Source organism: Oryctolagus cuniculus, chromosome 2 (genome assembly GCF_964237555.1).
Source record: "Oryctolagus cuniculus chromosome 2, mOryCun1.1, whole genome shotgun sequence".
Lineage (NCBI taxonomy): Eukaryota > Metazoa > Chordata > Mammalia > Lagomorpha > Leporidae > Oryctolagus > Oryctolagus cuniculus.
In genome coordinates this window covers 57,066,031-57,090,530 of record NC_091433.1, presented here as the reverse complement: position 1 = coordinate 57,090,530, position 24,500 = coordinate 57,066,031, and the positions used below count along the sequence as shown (strand labels likewise).

The 24,500-nt window shown below is 33.4% G+C and overlaps 1 protein-coding gene across 5 annotated transcripts in view; it reads left to right on the top strand.

The window, feature by feature from the left end:
• GLRA3 (glycine receptor alpha 3) overlaps window positions 1-22,681 on the top strand; it is a 197,423-nt gene extending 174,742 nt beyond the window's left edge. For 3 of the 5 annotated variants that reach the window (XM_051832423.2, XM_051832426.2, XM_051832429.2), the window contains one exon: window positions 641-16,517. In XM_051832423.2, the coding sequence (XP_051688383.1) occupies window positions 641-919 (279 nt within the window). In that variant the 3' untranslated portion in view covers window positions 920-16,517. Of the gene's footprint in view, window positions 1-640; window positions 16,518-21,543 lie in introns of those variants that run through there. The other 2 variants (XM_070069662.1, XM_051832427.2) reach the window with 2 other exon arrangements.
• The last annotated feature ends 1,819 nt before the right edge of the window (window positions 22,682-24,500 follow it).

Genomic DNA, 24,500 nt, shown 5'->3' with positions numbered 1-24,500 from the left:
GTATATGAACTAGTCTATGTAATGATCTTAGAGATCTTCCCAAAAGGGTTATTGTAAAACAGAGAAATAGCATGGGGTAAGGATAACACGGAGCAACCAGTGTTACTGTGCTAGACTATACTTGTATTTTCAAGAAATAGCTTGAAATTGTGGGAAACAAATATTAAAAGGTTTGCCTTTGTGATAAAGGAAAATTCAGTAAATGATACTTGTACATTCCTCTTTGGCACTTTATGTTTATCAATTTAGATACATAATGTTGTACATATGTATGTATGTATATGTATCTATGAAAGACAGACCGTGAGCATATATAACACAATATCTCAATAACTTTTTCTCTAATCTCTTCATTTGTATATGCTAAGAATATGTAGACAATATCAGATTTCAGTTTTTTCCATTAAGATATAGCTTTTGAGTTTTATATTTATAATTGGACTCATCAATAATGATATAACAGGACAAGTGAATAAAACATCACTGGGGGAAAAAGCAACTCATCTTTACAAATTATTCAGTTACTTTTTATATTAACATAAATATTTGTCATGATAATACTTAAATTATAATTGTGAATATTCTGCTTTACATGTCTTAATCCATTACTAACAGATTCTCTTACATTTTTCTTTGACAGGATGATGAGGTAAGGGAAAGTCGATTCAACTTCACAGTCTATGCAGTGGGACCTTGTCTGCAAGCAAGAGATGGTGTGACTCCAAAAGGCCCAAACCATGCTGTCCAGGTAACGCCAAAAAGCCCCGATGAAATGAGGAAGATCTTTATTGACCGGGCCAAGAAGATTGACACCATCTCCCGAGCCTGCTTCCCATTGGCCTTCTTGATTTTTAATATTTTCTACTGGGTTATCTATAAAATTCTTAGGCATGAGGATATTCATCAGCAACAAGATTAGGTCTCTAGGGGCACATAAGTGCAAATGTTCAATTCAGAAGAAAGTTTCCCTCTGGTGGATGTGTATGTGTGAGTGTGTGTGTGTGTGTGTGTGTGATACAAATAACTATTATAATAAACAGCAAATGGGGAAGGACCTATTTTGATTAGTTATGTAAAATCATGAAACAGATTAAGATTCTTTAAATTGACACAAAATATATATTATGAAGATTATATTTCGTATTAATTCAAGTTCTGTTTTTTCATAGTAAATCATATAACTCGAAGCTTTACTGCCAATGTGTTTCTATGTTACATCATACAGTAGCAAATGTGAAAACTACTTTGTAATTCCTTGATTTTTAACTAAATGATACTAAATGTTACAGATGCAAGATCTGCACAGTAAATTTTATCAAAGGGAAGAGGAGAAATAATGCAGGTAACAAAAACTAATACCTGTAGATGTATAACTATTTTCTTATACTGTAGTTACAAAATAGGAAAACAATTTATTGGAAAACTCATTCATATTACTAGAGGATTGTACATGCAAATAGAACCAATACATATAATAATTAAAATGTTCAAATTAGAAGATTAAAAAACAAAATGTTTATTATTTAGAATATTTAATCTTACTATTTAGAATTCTAAATTTCCATCTGTGGAAATTTTTAAAAGAAATGACTTAAGAAATCAGTTATATAAAAAATTTGCTTTTCTTAAATTTTGTATCTCTGGAAGTGAAGACAGTATGCTGAAAACATTATTATTCTCAAATAAGTATTACAACAATCTATCTATTTCTAATTATTGCCAAACACTGAAAGATTCTAACCAGCATTGTTATTTTGTTATATTTTTAATAGCTGCTAAATGTCTGTATGTGATTATGTTTAATGCTTTGATATAATTGAACAAATTTCAGTAAGACTTTTATATTTTAATTTAGAATGAGGCTTTAAAATTCAATGTAATTAAAATATTTACATTTTGATAAAAATGAGTTCAATGGAAATAAATAATGATTCACCAAATATTTTAATAACAATTTTTGCATCAAAGTTATATGGTTCAAATGTGTATCTCCAAACGTAAGGAGGGGAGATTTTCATTCTAAAATATATAAATAAGTTAATTCTATAAAGCTAGGAATATTTTATCTTTGAATTAATAATTTCAAAATATAAGCTATCCACAGGTGTGAATATTTTAAATTAGATTTTGACTTAAAATGCATCCAGAACCCATGAGACTATTTCAACAATAGTAGGGCATTAGCTCATTTTTACAGCATAATCAAGTGCAATGTATGACACAGTTACTGGTTAAACTGAATCAGATTCTGATTCTTTTTCAGTTTTTCTAATTTTTAGATTATTTTGCCAGTAATGATGTATTTGAAAAAGTTTTAGAATGCATTTAGATATTTTAATTACTAGTCAGATGCATCAATAGGTAACTCATTATACCAAATTATTTACAGATAAAAGTATGAACATTTTTTAAAAAGTAGATGTATGATAGAAAAATTAGCCAGTTATTGAATGAGATGGTACTATTTTCAACCTTCTGCCACTTTCAAAAGAAAAGCAAGAACTGCCACTTAAAGTTTAAAAATTTCTTGTTACTGTATTTCCAATTGTAATTTTTAAAAATAATTTTAAAAATATGCATTCAATCATTTTTACAACTATAAGACTAAATTTTCTTCCATTATAAGTAATTTAAAACAATAGTATCAGGAAAAAATATCTCAGTGTTAGGCATTATTGCAAATACCACTTAGACACTTTGAGGATTGTGCAGTCAAGAGTTAAACTTGTACTTCCTCATTTGGTGTACATGAACTAAAACTGTGGAACTATTCATATATCCTTATATTTGATATTAGAGAAAGACATGTTTGTGTTCCCTGAGAATTAGATGGAGGGTTAAACAACAATAAACTACATCATTTCAACCTATCTCTGAAAACTTGAATACAATTTTCTGTATGTCACATATATTACTTCAAAAGTTCTCCAACATTGCTTGAATTATGTAAATTCTGCCAGAGGGAAGCAGAAGTATAATGAACATAAGCATGAATATTCACAAAAGAAACTCATGGATATCATTTGTTGTTATGGTTGAGGATATTAAAATTCTGTCTTTTAAAACCTGAACTTGAAATGTAAAAAATAACCACCATGAGACAACCTGGCAACAATAAGATTGGTACAGTAGAAATCTCCCTATCTCAAAAACATTTTATTTTCCTTAGTCAAAATTTTGCTTTCTTGTTATACTTATTGCTGTCTTACTACACTAAGAAAGTACTTTCTTCACTCTCAAGGCAACAAAGACAAGGTAAAATGGCTGAATTTCAAATGTCTAAAAGAATATGTCTCTTGTAATGAATTCTTACAGACCTTTAGGAATAGGAAAACTACATTGTATGTACTAAGCTCATATAGTATTTGCCACAATAAGCCCTGTGTCAAATCAGAATATTTCAATAAAATACCAGAGAGGGAGCATTAGCCTCACAGTTAAGATGCTCACCTAAGTGTGCATGAGTTCAATACCCAGATCAGGCTCCTGACTCCAATAGAGCCAATATAGATCCTGTAAGCACAGTGGTGGTTCAAGAAATTGAGTTCCTGCCTCCCATGTTGGAGACCTGCATTGTGTTCCTGATTCCTTGTACCAACCCTGCCGAAGCCCTTACCACTGCAGGCATTTGGGGAGTGAACCAGTGAATAGGAGCTCTCTCTCCCCCTCTCCCACTATCTGTATATTTCTCTCTCTCTCTCTCTCTGTGTGTGTGTGTGTCTGCTGCCACTTCTCTCAAATTAAAAAAAATAAATGGATAAAAAACATTTAACATTAAAGAATACTACTAAAATTGAGAAATTTTAAGTTTTGCATATATACTACCACACACTTATGTTGAAATTTAATGTGGATATTCTAAGCTATTTTCAAAGAGCCACATTAGAAAAGATAACATCTTTGTGCATGCAGATTATAACACTTTTTAACAAATAATTATGTATCAACCATTAAAATATTTGGTTCTATACCATTTGAAATTTTAGGAAATCATAACAGCATACACATGCTCTTTATTCTCTTGCCCAACAATAGAAGTGGACTTAAACTATAACAGGGACCTAGAACTTTCTTTACTATTTAAATTAGATACAAGAATCACTATAGATGCAAGAACGCTAAGGACAATAAAATTTCTCAAGCCTTTCTGGAAGTTTCTCCATGCCATTTAATTGGAGAGTCCATGCAATTCTCAGCTCTTTTATTTATGTACCCAAGATAAGAATACGTGTATTGAGTTTATGAGTGTTCCAGGATCTTATAGAAGGTAATGGAAATTACAAAAATATGTGGAAAATGAACCCAAACATTTAACAAAAGACCAAACTGTTAACTACGTTAGCACTCTCTGCAATTTAAGCAGTAATAATATTTGAATAAAATTAGGTATGCCTGTCATATTTTCATACATGTTTTCTGAATGTTCTTCATTCCATTTTTAAAAATACACTTTTCTATTCTTAACATGATTCATCTCAACCCGTTAGTTACTTGGGAGAATTGAATGTCAATATTGGCAGCTAAATTTTCCTTTCACCTGTAAGTACACATTTCATGAAATGAACTTCAGAGTACTTGAGACTTTGCAAAATTAAAATAGGAGATAATTTTAATATTGAATGTAGGAAACTGGCAATACTGGAATCCACAAGTGTCTACTAATGACAACACAGAGCACTCTAAGAGCAAAACTCTGAGAATGAAAATGTATATAATGATCCTTGGACAGATCAGCGAGGTCATGATGTCTTCACTCTGAAGTGGAGTTCATAGACTTTACAATATTGATAATAGCACAAACTCTCAAAATTAATCAGCATATGACATCTGTATTTTTCAACTAGTTAATGTTAGACCATTAGAAAAAAAAAGCAAGCCATTTCAAGTATCCAGGTTAAACATATGTAGTCACTCAGTATTCATTGAAGCTAGCAAGGCAAAGACTATAAAATAAAGGACTTAATCTACCAATTAAGAGGATGAATATAAGTTCTACTCAAAATGCAATTTAATTTTAACAGTCTATTCAAGGTAAACATTACCAATAAAATATAACCTATAAACATGGTAATTATCTTATTTCATTGAGAAAATTAGGAATTATTTTAGTGACTTAAATAATAGTTTCTGTATCTTGCAATTGCAGGCTTGTCTTCTGAATTACACCCACCAATTACACACATAATTATATATCTTGTTTGTTAAATTAGGTATTCAATTTTTGAACCAGTCATTTTATGTCTGAACTTGGTTTCCAAACTGAATTGTGAGCTGTTATAAAGATATTGAAACTTTTAGCAGTTACCTCTCACAGACTATAAACATTATAGTTACTGGCTCTATGTGCATTTCAAAGAAGAAAACATAATTGTTTACATGATAAACTTAAATATTGCTTGTAACTAGAACTAAAATTGATCTGCTCAAGCAAAATGCATTTCTTTCTGGTGAATTTCATTTGAAATTTTGACAAGACTATTTGCAGAACAATGAGAAGTGGAATGGTCTATGAAGATTAGACTTTTGAAAATGACTTAAACATTAATATAATGAAAACTGAATCTTATTCTCTGTAGTGCCTTCATAATTGCTTCATACATCCTCTATTAAAAGGCACAATTCCATTCATAGCACTGTAGGAATAATTGTAACTATTTCAGTGGTCATTGAATAAGAAATAACTTCTGACTAAGTACACAATAACTATCATAAAAATTATATATGGATCACTGGAAACTTAAGGAGAAATAATGATATTTTATTTTAGACCTTGAAATTTATGAGCTCAACACTCTAACATTTAAAAGAATACTAAAAAATAGACCAGGAAATTACAGTCTGTGGGTATAAAAAACTCCAATGCTTTTAATACTATGAGTGTATGTTAGAAGACATAGTGTGTTAAGGAAAACAGATATCTGTTTTGCTGAATGCAACTAAAATACTCACAAAACCCTCTGCACTTTGAAGAGACTTTACTCAGTAGATGTATTGTTTTTAATTTTTAAAAAGTATTCTCTTTTCATTTATTTGAAAGTCGAAGAGCCAGAGACACAGAGATAGAAATAAATCCCATCTGTTTATTTTTTTTAACTTTTATTTAGCAAATATAAATTTCCAAAGTACAGCTTATGGATTACAATGGTTCTCCCCCCCTCCCATTACTTCCCTCCTGCCCGCAACCCTCCCACCTCCGGCTCCCTCTCCCATTCCATTCACATCAAGATTCATTTTCAATTATCTTTATATACAGAAGATCAATTTAGTATATATTAAGTAAAGGTTTCAACAGTTTGCACCCACACAGAAACGTAAAGTGTAAAGTACTGTTTGAGTACTAGTTATAGCATTAATTCACATAGTACAACACATTAAGGACAGAGATCCTACATGAAGAGTAAGTGCACAGTGACTCCTGTTGTTGACTTAACACATTGACACTCTTGTTTATGGCATCAGTAATCTCCCTAGGTTCTTGATATGAGTTGCCAAGGCTATGGAAGCCTTTTGAGTTCACTGACTTTGATCTTATTAGACAAGGTCATAGTCAAAGTGGAAGTTCTCTCCTCCCTTTTTTATTCTATCAGTTAATATTCGCAGACACTTGTCTTGTTTATGTGATCCCTTTGACTCTTAGACCTATCATTATGATCAATTGTGAACTGAAATTGATCACTATGACTAGTGAGAATGCATTGCTACATGCCACCTTGATGGGATTGAATTGGAATCCCCTGGCACGTTTCTAACTCTACCATTGGGGTAAGTCCGAGTGAGCATGTGCCAAACTGTACATCTCCTCCCTCTCTTATTCCCACTCTTATATTTAACAGAGATCACCTTTTAGTTAAATTTAAACACCTAAGAATTATTGTGTGCTAATTACAGAGTTCAACCAATAGTATTAAGTAGAACAAAAAAAAAATACTAAAAGGGATAAAGTATTAAGTTGTACATCAACACTCAGGACAAGGGCCGATCAAGTCACTCTTTCTCATAGTGTCCATTTCATTTCAACAGATTTCCTTTTTGGTGCTCAGTTAGTTGTCACCGATCAGGGAGAACATATGATATTTGTTCCTCTGAGACTGCCTTATTTCACTCAGCATGATGTGTTTCAGATTCCTCCATTTTCTTGCCCATTTGCTTATTTACTACCCAAATAACCATAGTCAGAGTTGGACCAGATCAAAGTCAGGAGCTGGAAATTCAATCTGGGAAGCAGTGATCAAATACTTGAGCCATCACCTGCTGCCTCTCAAGGTATGCATTAGCAGGATTTTGGAACTGAAAGCAGAGCTTGGACTTGAACCCAGCCATTCTAGTGTGAGATGCAGGGGTCCCAAAACAGCATTTTAACTGCTGTGCCAAATGACTATCCCGGATACACTGGTTATTATTTTCTTATTCCTGTACTAGAAATAATGGCAAAATATAGCAGTCTCATATATATATATATATATATATATACATGTAGTCATTATTATATAGCTTTTCCTGAAGAAATAAGTGATGTACACTGTGAATTGTATTAATTCAAATAATAATTCCCCTATAAAACATGTTGTTATTAAAAAGTGGACTTCTGTAAGAAGACAGTTGCTATTCTAATTTCTTAGTTCCTATTCTTATCTTAGAAACTAAGTATAAATATTCTTGTACAACAAATATACTTAGAACTCATATGTAAACCATAACCCCTACAATTTAAAAATAATTAAATCAGGGAAAATATCCTGGAGAAGTTGTTCCTAGAAATCAAGCCAAGAGATAGAGAAGTTCCAAACTAATAGCTAGGAACCCTTACCTATTTTTTCATCTACCTATTAAAGATGTATTTATTTATTTGAAAGTCAGAGTTACACAGAGAGAGGAGAGGCAGAGAGAGAGACAGAGGTCTTCCAACTGCTGCTTCACTCCCCAGTTGGCCACAATGTAAGGAGCTAAGCTGATCCGAAGCCAGGAGCTAGGAGCTTCTTACGGTTCTCTTACATGGGTTCAGGGGCCCAAGGACTTGAGCCATCTTCCGATGCTTTCCTAGGCCATAGCAAAGAGCTGGATTGGAAGTTGAGCAGCCAGGATTAGAACCGGTGCCCTTATGGGATGCCGGTGCTTCAAACCAGGGCGTTAACCTGCTGTGCCACAGCACCCACCCCTATTTTTCCATCTGCATATTTCATCCTAATGTTGCCTCCATCACTTTTCCTCTGTTACATATGTATACACAGGTTTCAGAATTGTTCCCACCAAAATTAACATATCTTCTAATTCCAATTTTGAGAAATTTTGGTAGTACCCTCATACACACACACAAATACACTTAGAATTTTATATAGTCTATAGGATTAAAATTAGATATACAAAAGAAGTCATGTTCCTTAACAAAAGGTCATATTCCTATGATATGTATTTTTTGTTAAAGATTTCTTTTATTTATTTGAAAGAGAGAGTTACAGAGAGAGGTAGAGACAGAGAAAGAGAGAGGTCTTCCATCCACTCGTTCACTCGCAAATTGGCCGCAATGGCTGGAGCTGCGCTGATCCAAAGCCAGGAGCCAGGAGCTTCTTCTGGGTCTCCCATGTGGGTGCAGGGGCCCAAGCCATTGGGCCATCTTCTACTGCTATCCCAGGCCATAGCAGAGAGCTGGATCGGAAGAGGAGCAGGCGGGACTAGACCCGGTGCCCATATGGGATGCCAGTGCTTCAGGCCTGGGCGTTCACCCCCTGTGCTACAGCATGGTCCCCCTAAGATATGTACTGTAATGTAAATAACTTTTAATGAGGAATATAAACAGAGCAGATGTTTGATTTGGTCATGTTATAACTATGAAAGCATGAGATTTTGCCTAAAATAAAAGCTCTCTGGATCAAATCTTTTCTCTTGACTTTAACATGGTATTTTAAAACACTATCTGAACTATTGTTAAAGAATAGGTGAATATTTTCCAGTTCTTCCAAAAAACAACTAGTAATATTTGATGTAGTTTTGTCAGTACTTTTTTATAATTCACAGATAACCAAAATAAGAGGAGAATGCTAAAGGTAGAGTGTTATGGGGGGGAAATAAATTTTACCTCTGACTGTGTGTCAGAATCCCTTATGTATTTTTTTTTATTTGAAAGAGAGACAGAGGGAGGGAAGTAGCGTAGAAAGAGGAAGGGACAGGGAGACACAGGAACAGAAGGAGGGAGGAAGAGAGAGATCTTCCCATGCTGGTTCACTCCCCAAATGCCTATGATAGGCAGGGGCTGGAACAAGCAAAATCCAGCAGCCTAAATTCCATCTGGGTGAATTCCGTGAATTCCACCATGGTTCCACATGGGTAGCAGAAATCCTACTACTTCAGCCATCACCTACTGTAGGGTGTGCATTATTAGGTAGGTATAATCAGAAGAGGAGCTGAAACTGGAATCTAGACTCTGATATGAGATGCAAATGGCCCCAATGGTATCTTCATCACTAAACCAAAACTGACTTCATCCTTTGCCACACATTTTTTTTAATATGTGGTGTCCAATGTAGAAAGTTATTATTCAATTGCTTACAAAATAAATATTCAATGAGCACTTTATGTGAGCCTGACAATGTGTAAGTGCTGAATTCGGAATCTTTGGAGTAACATGTGAAACTCTTCATTATTGACAAAGTTTGACAAGAAAATTGATGTAAGCAGGCAAGTAATCCTCAAAAAACTTATGTAAATATATTATGGGAAAAGTATACATGGATTTCATAATTTTGTGCACTAAAATAAACATCTTTTAATTGCATTTATCCACATAATTTCTAAAATTCTAGTTGAGAATAAGTCTATTTTAATGACTTGATACTTTTAAAGTTATATAATTTTTCATCTCTTCAAGCAAACATTTTAGTTGTCTGTCATTTGTATTCTAGAACTAGAAATAAACCTTTTATTTCTTTCTCCTGTTGTCACATTTTTGCTATCCTACCACATTCTCCTAGTACTTGTATAGCAACAGGTAGCTTATGACTCTGGGGATAGCTTGCTCCATTATGGCATAGCTTTGTGTGATAAAAAGTTCATCTTCAGGCTGGTGTTGTGGTGCAACAGATTAAGTCACCACCTGTGATACCAGCATTCCATGTGAGCAGCGGTTCAAATCCCAGGAATTCTACTTCCAACCCAGCTCCCTTTAATGCACTGGGAAAATAGTGGCAGATGGCCCATCTACTTGGGACCCTGACACACTTATGGGAGACTTAGGTAGACTTCTAAGTTCCTGGCTTCATAATGGCCCAGGCCTGGCCATAGCAGTCATGGGGAGAACGAACCAGAAGATGGAAGATTTCTTTCTTTCTGTCTCTCCCTCTCTGTAAAACTGTCCTTCAAATAAATGAATAAATCTTTAAGAACAAAGTTAATCTTTATCAATAAATGACTTTTACTTCATAAAATTCCAAATACATCTATCCAATTCCCATTAGACAGCCCATCAAACAGTTTCTAAAACTACCCCCATATTTAAGCTAAATCCATTCAACTTTTCAATACTTTCTTACTAGCTTTATTCTTTTTTAAGACATTCAAAAGAGCATTTTACATGATAAACAATATTTTCAGATTTATAAAATAAAAAACTATAATAAATAATTATAAATTGACTTTTTAATCTAATTAAATTATTTGCAGTAAATCTAAATGTCTTCCTGTAATTGAGCAATATTTTAGGTACTTAAAATCTTATTTCAGATATGAAGATATTATATAAAACTACAAAATAATGTAAATTTTAGAAAAACTATCACCTAGACATAATATTTTTGGAATAAAGTTATAATAAAATATAGTGAATTCATTAAGTTGTTTTAATAGTGGATTTTCTCTGAGGTGGTTTCAGCAAAGGTTTCTTTGGGGAACTGCACTTGCATTTGCATTATCTAGCCTAGCTTGTTAATATAAGTGAAGAGGTAGAGCTGAGGATTAAATGCCAAGAAAAGTTTCATATATAAATCTACACTTGAACGTGTTTGAATAATTTTGCACTCTGTCACTTTTATCTCTGAATTATGCAATAGCCATTCCTTAAGTTTGTATTTTAGTGTATGGTAGATGATAATGTGGGAAAGCACTGAATGAAGTACCTTGACATTCTGTGGGTATTGTGTAACGTGCTATGGACACAAAACAAAAAGAAAATGTGCCATATATTTTCCATGAACCATCTTAACATGATACACAGTGACTTTAACATTAGTGAAACAAGATGTTTAAAGGTCTACCAAAAACAAAGGATCATTATTTTATGATCTTAATTATTTTTCTGTAAAAACATGTCTTCCTAAATCTGATGTCTGAGTCTGTCTTTCTATCCATACTGATGTCATATATTTTCAGGAATTATACTAAAGATAATGTTTTTCATTGTATTATCATTAGCTCAGTTCTGCAACTAATAAATTCTCTTATCAGAGTTAACTTGTGAATAATGTTATTTATCATGTAACTGTAGATAATTTGATCAAAATCAATAAAAATTAACACTTTTCAGGAATATAGATCTCTCTTGTCCAAATTTTTTAAAGATCAAATTTGATCAAAGGGTTATGTTGTTTTTTCCAAAATATTTCTTACTACAGTTCTGTTCTGATGGAAGATAGTGTATCTTGGGTTACAAAAGCCTGTGTTATCTCACTAACAGATGCCATAGTATGTATCTTCCATTAGAGTAAAAGTAGATAATGAGGCTCGTGAATAGAGTCTCTGTACTAAGGGATAAAATGAAAAAAGATGTGTAATCAACTTAAAAATGATTTGACATTATTGTATTACTTCTATTTTCTGCACAAAAGACTTTTCCCTAACATTTGTGTTTTGAATAAACCATTTTTTCTTTACATATCTATAGACAATGTTTCAAAAGGAAATGCTGATTTTTTATGTCTGCAATTTAATATGCCTGTTTTCCTCCAATTAGACAGTTTAGTGAAAGTATGGTAAAGAAATAAGAGAAAATTTAATATATATAAAACTTAAAAAAATGTGATCATTGGTCTCTTATTTAGGGAGTAACCATAATTTATATATGACAGTCTTTATATAATTATATTTCTTTACTGGCACAAGATTGACTCATAAAATTTAGAGCCTCAAAATTCTTTGCCAAATGAGCATTGACTGTCTTCAATGAGCTGGCTTTCAGTAACGGCTTGAATGGCTTATGTCATAAAAGTATACTCTTGACTGAAAAAGTGTCATAGAATCAGGCAAGGTTATCTGTAAGTATAAGTGCTAAAGATATCTACAGGTATAGGAAGCTGAACAAAAAGTATATGAGCAAATGTAATGTTACTACACTAACAATGCAGAAATACTGGTAAAACAATTTTTAAAAATCAGTTTGTACTACTATGGTTTAAAAAATTCTACTTATTCTCCTTATATTCACCATTTTCTTTTATATAAGATTTATTTTTTATTTGAAAGTTAAAGTTACAGTGAGAGAGAAGGAGAGAGAGGGGGAGGGATAGAGAGAGAGAGAGAGAGAGAGAGAGAGAGAGAGAAAGAGAGAGAGAGAGAAAGAGAGAGTATTTTCCACTTACTGATTCACTCCCTAGATGGGCACAACAGCCAGGACTAAACCAAGTAGAAGCCAAGAGCCAGGAGCTTCATCCAGGTCTCCCACATGGGTGTCGCTGCCCCAGATACTTGGGCCATCTTCTACTGCTGTTTCCAGGCCATTGCCAGGAGCTAGATTGGAAGTGGAGCAGCCAAGTCAGCAACTGGTGCCCATATGGGTTGTTGGCATCACAAGCAGTGGTTTTACCTGGTATACTACCACATTGGTCTCATAATCCCAATTTTCAATACCACTAAATCAGTTACTTTCCTTTCAATACTTTATCTCAATTAATTCTGGCTGACAGGTGCTTTCTTCCTTGAAGAACTAATATTGTATGATTTACATTGTTAATTGCCCATCTATAGAAATATTAAATCAGAATGAAGCCACAGTTAATGAATTATAATGTTATAAACATTTAATATTTAGTTTTGTTTTTTTTTTCTGACCCCTGTGTTTTTTCTATCAAGTTATCTCAGAAGATGCTCTTTATCCTACATCATAATGCGCTAATTATATATGAAAATTCACTTATTCAAGTTTCTAACTGGAAACTAGGTTGTGAAAAGAAGCTAGTGCTATGAAAGAAAACCAGAGATGTGTAAAAGTTAAAGCAGTGAAGGCAAATATTCTTTATAAATAGAGAAAAGAAACTTGATTACAGAACTGAATCCACTTTGAATAGAAGGACAAGTGAAAGTTAATGAGCAAGTAAGTGTCAGCTTCCAGAAAAACATTAAGAATAAGTAGAATTTTTTAAACCATAGTAGATTCTGGCTGAAGGCAGACCATGGTAACAAAAATATTGAGAATGGGAGCTGAGAAATTTGATCATAAACAAAGGCTGGGAAATTTCTTGCTAAAACTGAACTAAATGATAGGACAGATTCCCCAGTTTGAGTCTAGTCAAAAGTGGACTTAAAGGAGTGTGGTCAAAGTTTGGTCACTAAGAAAATCTTGTCATCTGTTTTCCAGTCCACACTGTGACATGAGGAATGAGTTGTCTGAGAATTTGTCATCTAAACAATGAACTACTTAAAAATCAAATGGCATTTACTTGCTGCTGTGTTACCTAATGGATATTGGTCTTCTAAGCAGATCTCTCTGTTCTTTGGTCATTCATTTAAAAACTCACTTTTCCAATTTGATGCCTTTCCCTTCTTGAGGCAAAACTCTTCTAAATAATCTGTTACTGAAATAATTGCATTTATAGACTCTTACCAAAATAATTATTTTCTGCAAAATAGTAATATACAGCAGATTAAATTTGCTTGAAATACTTGTTGAATGGAAGGTCATCATCATGGGTGTAACACTATTTCTTAAGTCACTAAGCGAAGATAATTGAAATGAAATATGTAAAGGAGTAAAAATGAATTTATTCAAATTGGCAAAATATTTGTCACAAAGAAGAAAATCTGAAAGTATAGATTGATTTTTCTAATGCCAGAAAGTTGCAGAAAAAATGGTTAATAATGACTTATTAAATATTTTGAAAGAAATATAAGCTACTACACTTCATTTACTACAAACTGGAATTGAAGTTATAAGGCTACCTGGTGATAATATAATTATCTCTGGGTGTTTACTTTGTTCTCATCATCACCAGCAAGGTTTTTTGTTTTTTCTTTTGTCTGTACTGTATTAGGCCATGAATATCTCGGGGGGGGAGGTGGCTAACAGGAAAGCTTCCTTCACTTTCAGGAACAAAGCAAGGAAGGAAATAATATCTGCAGGAACCATGTGTCATAGACAAGGGGCTTATCTTATTTTCACTATACGTTGCACTTTTCCTAGGTAATTTATAATTTATAAACAAGACCCAATCCTTTCTAAAATTAATGGCTCTAAGTTGGTGGCTTCCCTATAGTACACTAAAGTATCTTTCCAAATCCTTCATTGATTTGTGTCAATTTATTTTCTTTTTTGGATAAAAAAGAATAACAAAAAATAAATGGCAACAGTATAGTCTTTACAAGTCACCTTAGATCAAACAAGTCAGACTCTGTTTACTAATGTTAAATTGGCTATGTTTGAAATATCTTTTTCATAATATCTGTGAAAGTTAAATAATAAAAGTAACAGAATAAATGAAAAAAGATGTTATTTTAAATCATAAAGAAATATATGTAGGGGAAATATATTTGCATGACTTACTTAGTATAATTTACTCTCTGAAAAGAAGCTTTAAAAAGTAATATTAAAGTTTTCATATTATTTGCATGATATTATTTGATATTATTAACTTCCATATTGTTATTATTTATGCTAGTATTCTTATCTTTTAATATATGTTATATATATTATTCATTAGGAACAAAATATGATAAATTCATTTGCCAATATTAGCCTGCCTGATCATCCCTAAGTGATGAACATGTGTGATTCTTATGACTGAGAGATATGGTTAAGGAACATAACATATTATATACAGTTGTCTATTTTACTGATATTATTCTACCCTTTAAGTTATTTCCTAAGTGTGCTTGTCTGATCTTTCTTATCTTCATTAAGTTTTACAAATACTCATGCAGTACATACTGAAAGGTTTCCTTAAATAACAAAATAATGACACATAGCAACATGCTATACACTGCACATCCTTAGTTTCAAACAAGCCCTGTGGACTGGCTGAAGAACAACACTCATTTCCAGAACAGGAGCCTTAATTACCTGTAAATTAAAAATATAGATAATATTCACAATGTACCTAGGGTTATTATATTTTCAAAAATTATGCATTCTTTTATCTAATAAATGTTGAGGGAACATAAGCCACTCTGTGCATAAACCACAAGATGGCTCCCTCTCATTGACTTGGGAATTGTAAATATCATTCAAAATACTAATAAGGCTCATTTCAATAAGGATTGAGGGCAATGAATGCTATAGAGGTGTATTGCTGTGAAAACAAAAATGGAACAAGTCAGTATAATGGTATATTTTAATAGTTTCATTAAATAGAATTTTGGGGTGTAACCTACTCAAAACCTTTGTGTTACAAGTAATAAAACACATCCTAAAACTAGAAAGCAATTTTGCTCAACAGTACTGATCCTGGTAACTATTGAATCCAAAACTATGTTCTCCATCAGTCTTTGCTCTTGATCTTCAAATTACAGTAAGGTTAGAAAACTATGTGATAGGGGCCGGCACTGTGCCATAGCAGGTTAAGCCTCTGCCTGAGATGCCAGCATCCCTTATGGGCACCGATTCAAATTTCTGCTGCTCCACTTCTGATCCAGCTCCCTGCTAATGCACCTGGGAAACAGCAGAGGATTGCCCAGTTACTTGCATCCTTGTACCCACATGGGGGACCCAGAAGAAGCTCCTGGTTCCTAGCTTTGGACAAGTACAGCTCTGGCCATTGAGGCCATCTGGGGAATGAACCAATGATTGGAATATCTTTCTCTCTGTGTTTCCCACTCTCTGTGACTGCCTTTCAAGTGAATAAACAAATCTTTTAGAAGTGTGATAAATATTTGTATCTTCTTTGAGGGAAAATTGTACTTTAAAGTTGAAGAAAAGTACATCAGAAAAATGAAAAATTGGCCGGCGCCGTGACTCACTAGGTTAATCCTCCGCCTAGCGGCGCCGGCACACCGGGTTCTAGTCCCGGTCGGGGCGCCGGATTCTGTCCCAGTTGCCCCTCTTCCAGGCCAGCCCTCTGCTGTGGCCAGGGAGTGCAGTGGAGGATGGCCCAGGTGCTTGGGCCCTGCACCCCATGGGAGACCAGGAAAAGCACCTGGCTCCTGCCATCGGATCAGCGCGGTGCGCCGGCCGCAGTGCGCCAGCCGCGGCAGCCATTGGAGGGTGAACCAACGGCAAAGGAAGACCTTTCTCTCTGTCTCTCTCTCTCACTGTCCACTCTGCCTGTCAAAAAAAAAAAAAAAAAAAAAAAAAAAAAAAAAAAAAAGAAAAGAAAAATGAAAAATTAGAATGAGTATAAAATATGAGACAAACACAGAAAAGAAATTTCAGTGTTATGGAGTAAACTGTGCCACCAGGACCCATTTTTGCTTCCAACCCCGTTCCAATTGCATTTAAAAATTCTTGGCAAATTATTTATCAGTGGGAACCATTATGCTCCCTTGAGCTTTTAGAAGAAGTAGAAAAACAGGTAAATACTGCTGATTATTGTTGAAGTAAAGGAAGTTGTGAAATGATCTCATTACTATGTACATCCTTAAAAATGCTTCATTTTGTTTCAAATTAGTCTTCCAAAATTAAACAAATGCCAAAAGATTAAAAATGCAGACAATTTTACATGAAAAGGGAAGGACAACAAATAAGCATTTTTTTTGTTGGAGGAGACACTTGGACTCTCAATTTTTTATTTATTTTATTTAAAGTATACATATTTCATATTTACAGATTAAGGAACATAGTGATAATCCCCACATTATCTTCCCTCCTGCCCACTCTCCTACCCTTCCTCCTCCTTCCTCTCTTATTCCTCTCTTAATTTTTACAATGATCTACTTTTAGTTTACTTTACACTCAGATTAACTATACACTAAGTAAAGAGTTCAGCAAATAGTAAGAGAATAAAACACTTTTTCTCAACAGGAGAGACAAGCGCTACAAACAATCTTCACATCTCAAAATGTCAATTTCACTCCTATACATAACATTTTTGATACTCTATTAGTTACCACAGATCAGGGAAAATATTTGATATGTGTCTTTTAGAAACTACTTATTTCATTAAGTTTAATGGTTTCCAGTGGCATCCATTTTGTTGTAAAAAAACAAGATTTTATTCTTTTTATGACTGAGTAATATTCCATAGCGTATATATATCAAAATTTTTTTTATTCAGTCATCAGTGGATGGACATCTGGATTGATTCAATATCTTAGCTATTGTGAATTCAGCTGCAATAAACATCAGGGCACAGATAACTCATGCTGAGTTCGTTGCCCTTAGGTAAATTCTCAGGAGTGGAATTGCTGGGTCATATGGTAGATCTATATTCAGCTTTCTGAGGTATTGCTATACTGTCTTCCACAGTGGCTATATTAGCTTACATTCTCACCAACAGTAGATTAGAGTAACTTTTTCCTCACATCCTTTTCAGTGTATATTTTGTGTTGATTTCTGTATGAGAGCCATTGTAACTGAGGTGAAGTGAAACCTCATTGTGATTTTAATTTGCATTTCCCTGATGGCTAGTGATCCTGAACATTTTTTCATAGGTCTGTTGGCCATTTGAATTTCCTCTCTTGAAAAATGCCTGTTCAAATCCTTTGCCCATTTCTTAACTGGATTGTTTGTTTTGTTGTTGAGTTTCTTGAGCTCTTTATAGATTCTGGATATTAAACCTTTACTGGTTTCATAGTTTGCAAAATATTTTCTCCCATGCTGTCAGTTGCTTTTTTTACTTTTCTGAGTGTTTTCTTTACAGCACAGAAGCTTCTCTGCTTGATGTAATTCCATTTGTCAATTCTGGCTTTGATTGCCTGTGCTTCTGGGGACTTTTCCAAGAAGGCTGTGCCTATGCCAGTGTCATGCACCGTTTCCTCAGTGTTCTCCTCTAGTAATTTGAAGGTATCAGGTCATAGATTTAGATCCTTGATCCATTTTGAGTTGATTTTTATATAAGGTGTAAAGCAGGGGTCTGTTTCACATTTCTGCATGTGGAGATTCAATTTTCCTAGCACCATATGTTGAAGAGATTGTCTTTTCTTAAGGGATTAATTTTAGCTCCTTTGTCAACGATTAGTTGGTTGTAGATACATGTTTTGATTTCTGGAGTTTTTAGGCTGTTACATTGGTCTACATGTATATTTTTGTGCCAGTACCAGGCTGTTTTGATTATAACTGCCTTGTAGTATGTCTTTCCATAATTCCAGAATATGAGAAATCCTCATCTTAAAATACTGATAGCTGATTTGATTTGTTTGATTTAGTTAACTGGACACTAATACTGTAGAACATACAGCCCCAATATTTCAGATATTTAAGAAAAATAATCATCTATGGAACATTAAGATATGTTGTCAAGGTGAAATTTTTTTAGGTTGCAGCCATCTATCACTTTATTTGCCTTATTTTAGTATATAATAAGCCTACATATCTTGTGACTTGATTGTTGTGATTATTGTTTTTAGCTCTTGTTTATTCTCCTGTGGGACTGTGGTCTTTCTACTTTTTCACTTGTTGAGTATTATGATTAGAGGTGCATTAAATTTGTAAATATAAAGTGGATTGAAATTATGTTTTGCAGAAATTAAGAAATAACAAAGGAAGGAAAATGAGGTATTGAGGGAGGGAGCGGAGGAGCAAGGGCAGCATGGTTGTCTTCTTGGGATTGTGCCTATGAAGTACATGAAAGCTGTTCTCTTTATATTAAGAGAATCTTAAAAATATTTAAAAACTATATTTGCAACATAAAATGAATTTTTAATTGTGTTGTTTAAACCATAAAACAAAATTATGTTTATTTAGATATTTCCTTTAACTATTTATATCTGGCTTTCAAGAAATATGCCTAAATTTCATTCTTAATTTTAATTTCTATTTAATAATAAAACAGAAATATTTTAATTAGGTTTTAAATACCTTTATATCATACACACAAGTCTCTGATTTTGACAACACTTGAACAAAATTCTTTGATTTATATCTCCTATATGTTATTCCAAGGAAAAATAAAATATATTGAAAATCAGCACATATTATAATATAAAAATGATAATTTAAGATAAAAGACACAAATGACTCTGCCAACTTCAGAATAATTGAGAAACATAGGAATTGGCATAAACCCTAAAAAAACATGGTGATTACTAGAATTGTAATACAGAAAAGTATTTTTTGGAGGAAGAAAGCAAACATGAAATTATTTGAATTAAACTAATGTTTAAAAGCTAATTTATATGTCATTGGGCTATTCATTATTCACCCTCCTATCTTTCTTTAAGTATACATTTATTGTTTAATAAATTTACAATTATATTTATTGTTCAATATTGAAAGTTGAGGTTTTAAATTTACTTTCAATTTCTGTATATATATTAATGACCATTTTTTCTTAGAATGTTTCAGCTTATAAAGTGCTTAGCAGTCATTTGTAAATTATGAAAAACAAGCACATAAATCAACAAATTGTGAGTTCAACTGAAATGTTCTCAGATAAATATATTGTATTCATTTGCCACTTTTACTTTTACACTTGCCCTGTTTCATCATCAGGTCTTGGAATTTAGGTAAAAGTTCCTATTCGGTATGTTTGGTGGAGCCAGAGGAGCACCTGCTAGTGAAAGGAAACTACCATACTAAGTGAGACGATTGTCCCCATAAGAGAATGTAAACCTTGGGGGTGGCCTAATGGCCAGTTCATTCTATGCCAGGTCAATTTTCTCTAATCATCTTCAGTGAAAGAACTCAGAAGTGAAAAAAGAGAGCTCAAAGCCAAATATGTGTGGATTCTTTTTGGTAATGCACACCTGCTACATTATCTTAGGCTTGTTCAGTCACTTAGACCTTTACCTAATCGTAGTAAATATGACCCCTTGACTGAAAATATGAATAAATTTGTTCCTCGACTGAAACAAGATGAATAGATTCATGGCTTTTCTATTAATGCTGTGACTTAGTTGATGATCAGTACCAATAGGAAGCACAATCTCTCTAATCACTCTAATTATGCATGGTTGCATTATCTCTATATATGTGATCAATAAAGCCACAATCTTTAGAGTAAGGATCACTTATTATTTAATTTTGAGCTTCAAGAATTTATCTAATAAGTGATCAGAAATTATATGTTTATTTTATAAATAATAAAGAAGTCAATTAACGAATGTTGGTCATTGTGGAAACTGAGATATACATTGGATTGCCAGTATGGTATAGCCCAGCATCCTTAATCATTTCCTTAAGAAAATAAAAGGTAAATAATTTAAATTAATATAAGCAACAATTCAATTTAACATATTGATTTATTTTAATTGATGTTCCTCCATATTAGAATGAGTTAAATTACCTTTTCCAAAAAGTCCACCAAACACTTCTCACATTAAGAATTTATCGACCTACACAAGACTTCAGGTGGGAAGGTAGAGAAAGAAGAATCTGAATCACAAGATAATAGCAAATTTTTACATTAAAAATTTAATATGGCTAAAAAAGCATTTATTTGGGGCTGACATTGTGGCATAGCAGGTTAAGGCCCCACCTTCAAGCCAGCCTCCCATATGGGCACCAGTTAAAGTCCTGCTGCTCCACTTCCAACCCAGCTGTCTGCTCATACGCAAAGGAAACAAACAGAAGATGGCCTAAGTGCTTCAGTTCCTGCACTCACCTGGTAGACTTGGATGAATCTCCTGGCTCCTGGCTTTGGTCAGGCTCAGCCCCATTTGTTGTGGTCATTTGTGGAGTGAACCAGTGGATGGAGGGTCTCTTTCTTTCTCTCTTTCACTCCCTCTCTCTAAAACTCTAATAAATAAATAAATAAATAAATAAATTGATAGATAAACATTTGTCCCAGAAAATATGATATTGTTGTAAGGCACACTTTAATTCTGATTTCTAATATGTTTAATCACATTCTTCTGAGGCATCAACATTCTAATTTGCAACTATTTAGGTTGTTTATTATAACTTAATTTAAATATTATTACCATTACAATAGCTAGATTTATTTTCACTGTTTGATGTTCTCCAAATTCCCTCCAATCCAGTCATCTCAGATTCTTAAAACTGGTGAAACTATTTCTAACCCATTTCATACTCTGATTTGCTGCTTTCTCACTGAAAAGAAAATAAGAATTTTCTTGGGACAATTCTGCAATTCAGTCTGGTTCTTCGTGAAATTATGTTGTATTTATAATCATAATAGAAATGTCGGCTTCCAGCAGCAGCCTGCAAAATGGGCTGAGCACACACATGAACCTTGTGGACCTGTGAAAAGTGAGAGATTTACTAACATTTGCAATATGTTTCCTTGGCAACAGGCTCACAAATCAGGAGATAAATCTGAAAGCCACCTGCAGTATTTTGAACATTGAAATCATTTTACACTAGTGAATTTCACAGGATCTGTGCTATCATTAATTTTAATAAGCATTGCCCAGATGGGGCTAGTGAGTAAATGTCAAAAGAATTTGTGATACATTCTGAGATCTTGGTAAGTTACATCAAAATTCAGTATGTTGAAAAAAACTGTGAATTTAGATCATTTTCAAAATATATTTGTAAGTGATTTAATGTGAACATAATCCTTTGTATTTACCATCTACAATTGTTATAAACTAAGCAAGCAGAATGAGGTCAACTGGATTTGTGTGTATATATGTGTGTGTGTGTGTGTGTGTGTGTGTATACACACACAAAATGCAGTAACCAAAAGAAATGTGAAAAAATCAATACAGATTTACCACATAAAAAAGTTTAGAAAATAAAGAAAATTTTCTCAATTATATTATATAACATATAATACGTCATCCTTCAGAATTACTGTAATACCTGGAGGCTAGTTGTGTTATGTCAATTCACCCCTGTGACTCAGAATGTAAGTTGTATAAAAGGTAAATTAACATGCCTATACCTCTGAGAATCATTATGATTCACAATGATGTTACTGTGTATATGTGCTTCTACAATAATTAATTATTCAGAGAGGATTTCAAAAATTGTTTCTGATAAAACTATTGACCAAGGTAAACTGTAAGTAGCATTATCACTGCATCATTCCACAATATTTATAGTCCCTCAGCCACAGATAGCTGTGAAAATGTGTATGAAGAGTATATAGAGGGGCCGGTGCAGTGGTATAGCAGGTAAGGCCTCTGCCTGCCAAGCAGGCATCCCATATGGGTGTCGGTTCAAGTCCTGGCTGCTCCATTTTTGATCCAGCTTTCTGCTATGGCCTGGGAAAGCAGGAGAAGATGTCCCAAGTCCTTTGACCTCTACGCCTGCTTGGGAGACCCAGAGGAAGCTCCTGGCTCCTGGCTTTGGATCGGCACAGCTGTTGCAGCCAACTGGAGAGTGAACCATCAGATGGAAGACCTCGCTCTCTCTCTGCCTCTGCTTCTCTGTAGCTCTACCTTTCAAATAAATACATAAATCTTTTTTTTAAAAAAAAAAGAGTAAATAGGATGCCTTTCTTCAAAAAAAATAAAGAAATATTATGATGATTATTATAGAATCACATCACATAAATGTAAATTTGTATATGAAGATCACAGACATTCTATTTCAAAATAGTGCTTAACAGCTTTGACATTGAAGCTAAACTACCTAAATTAAAAAACTGTTTACACCAATGCTAGGTAATGAATGGCTGTACTAGCTCAGGAAATTTTATTTTACTTCTTTTAACTTTCATTTCTTCTTCTGTAAAATTTAGCTAATTTTAGAATTGTAGAAATTTAATGATTCACTATTTTAAAAGTTCCATGAATAATGCCTACTAAAATGAAATAAAAACAACATTTTTATTAGTGTAGGTTTGTACTACAAAGAAACAAAGACATACATGATTCATTTTGGTAATAAAAAATTTATTTTAAAGATGCAGAGAATATTACAAAATTAATCCTGGTCATTGGAATATAAACTCCAAAAAGATGAGAGTTCCACTGTTTGTTAATGTATCTCCCACTTATATTGTGTACTTGGTTAATAGGCACTTGATAAATATTTATGGAATAAATAGTGAATGAAGCATTGCAAAGTCAGTATTCCTGAACAATGGAATATCATCCAAAATGCATACTAAAACACTAGCAATAAATAACTACTTGATCACACCTGCATGGCTGGCATACATGACAACTCAGTGTTTCACTGCTTTGGGACTTCTTCAGCTGTTCCTGTCTATAATGATAAAAGCTTCCATAGATTTTTGACTTGTAGTGTCTCTATATTTTCTTTCACCTCTGCTTCCACTACTAACTGTGATCATCCTCAGAAGGTTCAAAAGCCAAAGCTTCCCTGACTCCAACCCAACCAAAATGGTTTTTATGGGCAATCACACTCCAATAGAATCTGCTCTCTATTGAGCACATAATATTTTATCCATACCACCTCTTACTCTGTCAGCCAGTTTATAAATTAATATAGTTTAGATATATATAATATATATATTAATATAGTTTAGATAGCCACTGCTGGTTTCCTTAGTTCTGTCCAAGATAAGAAAGTCAGGTCTTGTAGAGATGGTTTAGATATAGCAAGCAATTTTTGTGTAAGAAAAATATAAGAGGACTGCAAAAATTACATTTATTTGGAGGCTTCCTAGAAAAGAATTCAATAAATTAGAAAAAGTTTGTCTGATCAAGACATATTGATTACTCATTGCAAATATGATAGTGAGAAAATATTAAAGTATACTAAATAATGAACAATGTAATTGAAATGATACTTCCACTCTTATAAAAGGAATAGTAGATAAATTTTTACAGATTTTCATTGACTTATCATAGGATTATGGCCCAGAAACCTTCTCTAAGTTACAATGCCTTGAATGCACCCAACCTTATCAACATCCAGGCCTAGCCATACAGTATACTGTATAGTGTTAGCTGTTAAACCCTATGATTTCAGAGTTGACTGGGAACTGCACCACCTGCAGTATGGTACATCATCACATCACCAGCCTGGAAAAAGATCAAAATTTAAAGTACTGTTTCTATTAAATATGCTTTGCATTTGTATCATGATAAATTATAAAATTTTAAGTCAAACCATTGCAATTCAGGGACTGTCTATAGTTCAGCCTCCAAGATAGTTTTAAAAGGGATAAAATATACATTTAGGAGGACTCATCCTTTTATTTACCAGTAAATTGTGTCACTAGAATAAAATACTACTGAGTGAAGACATGGAAATAGGGAGTGAACATTTGGCCTAGAGCTACATCAGGATGCTTCAGTTCAATTCCAGGCTCCAGGAACTGATTCCAACTTTT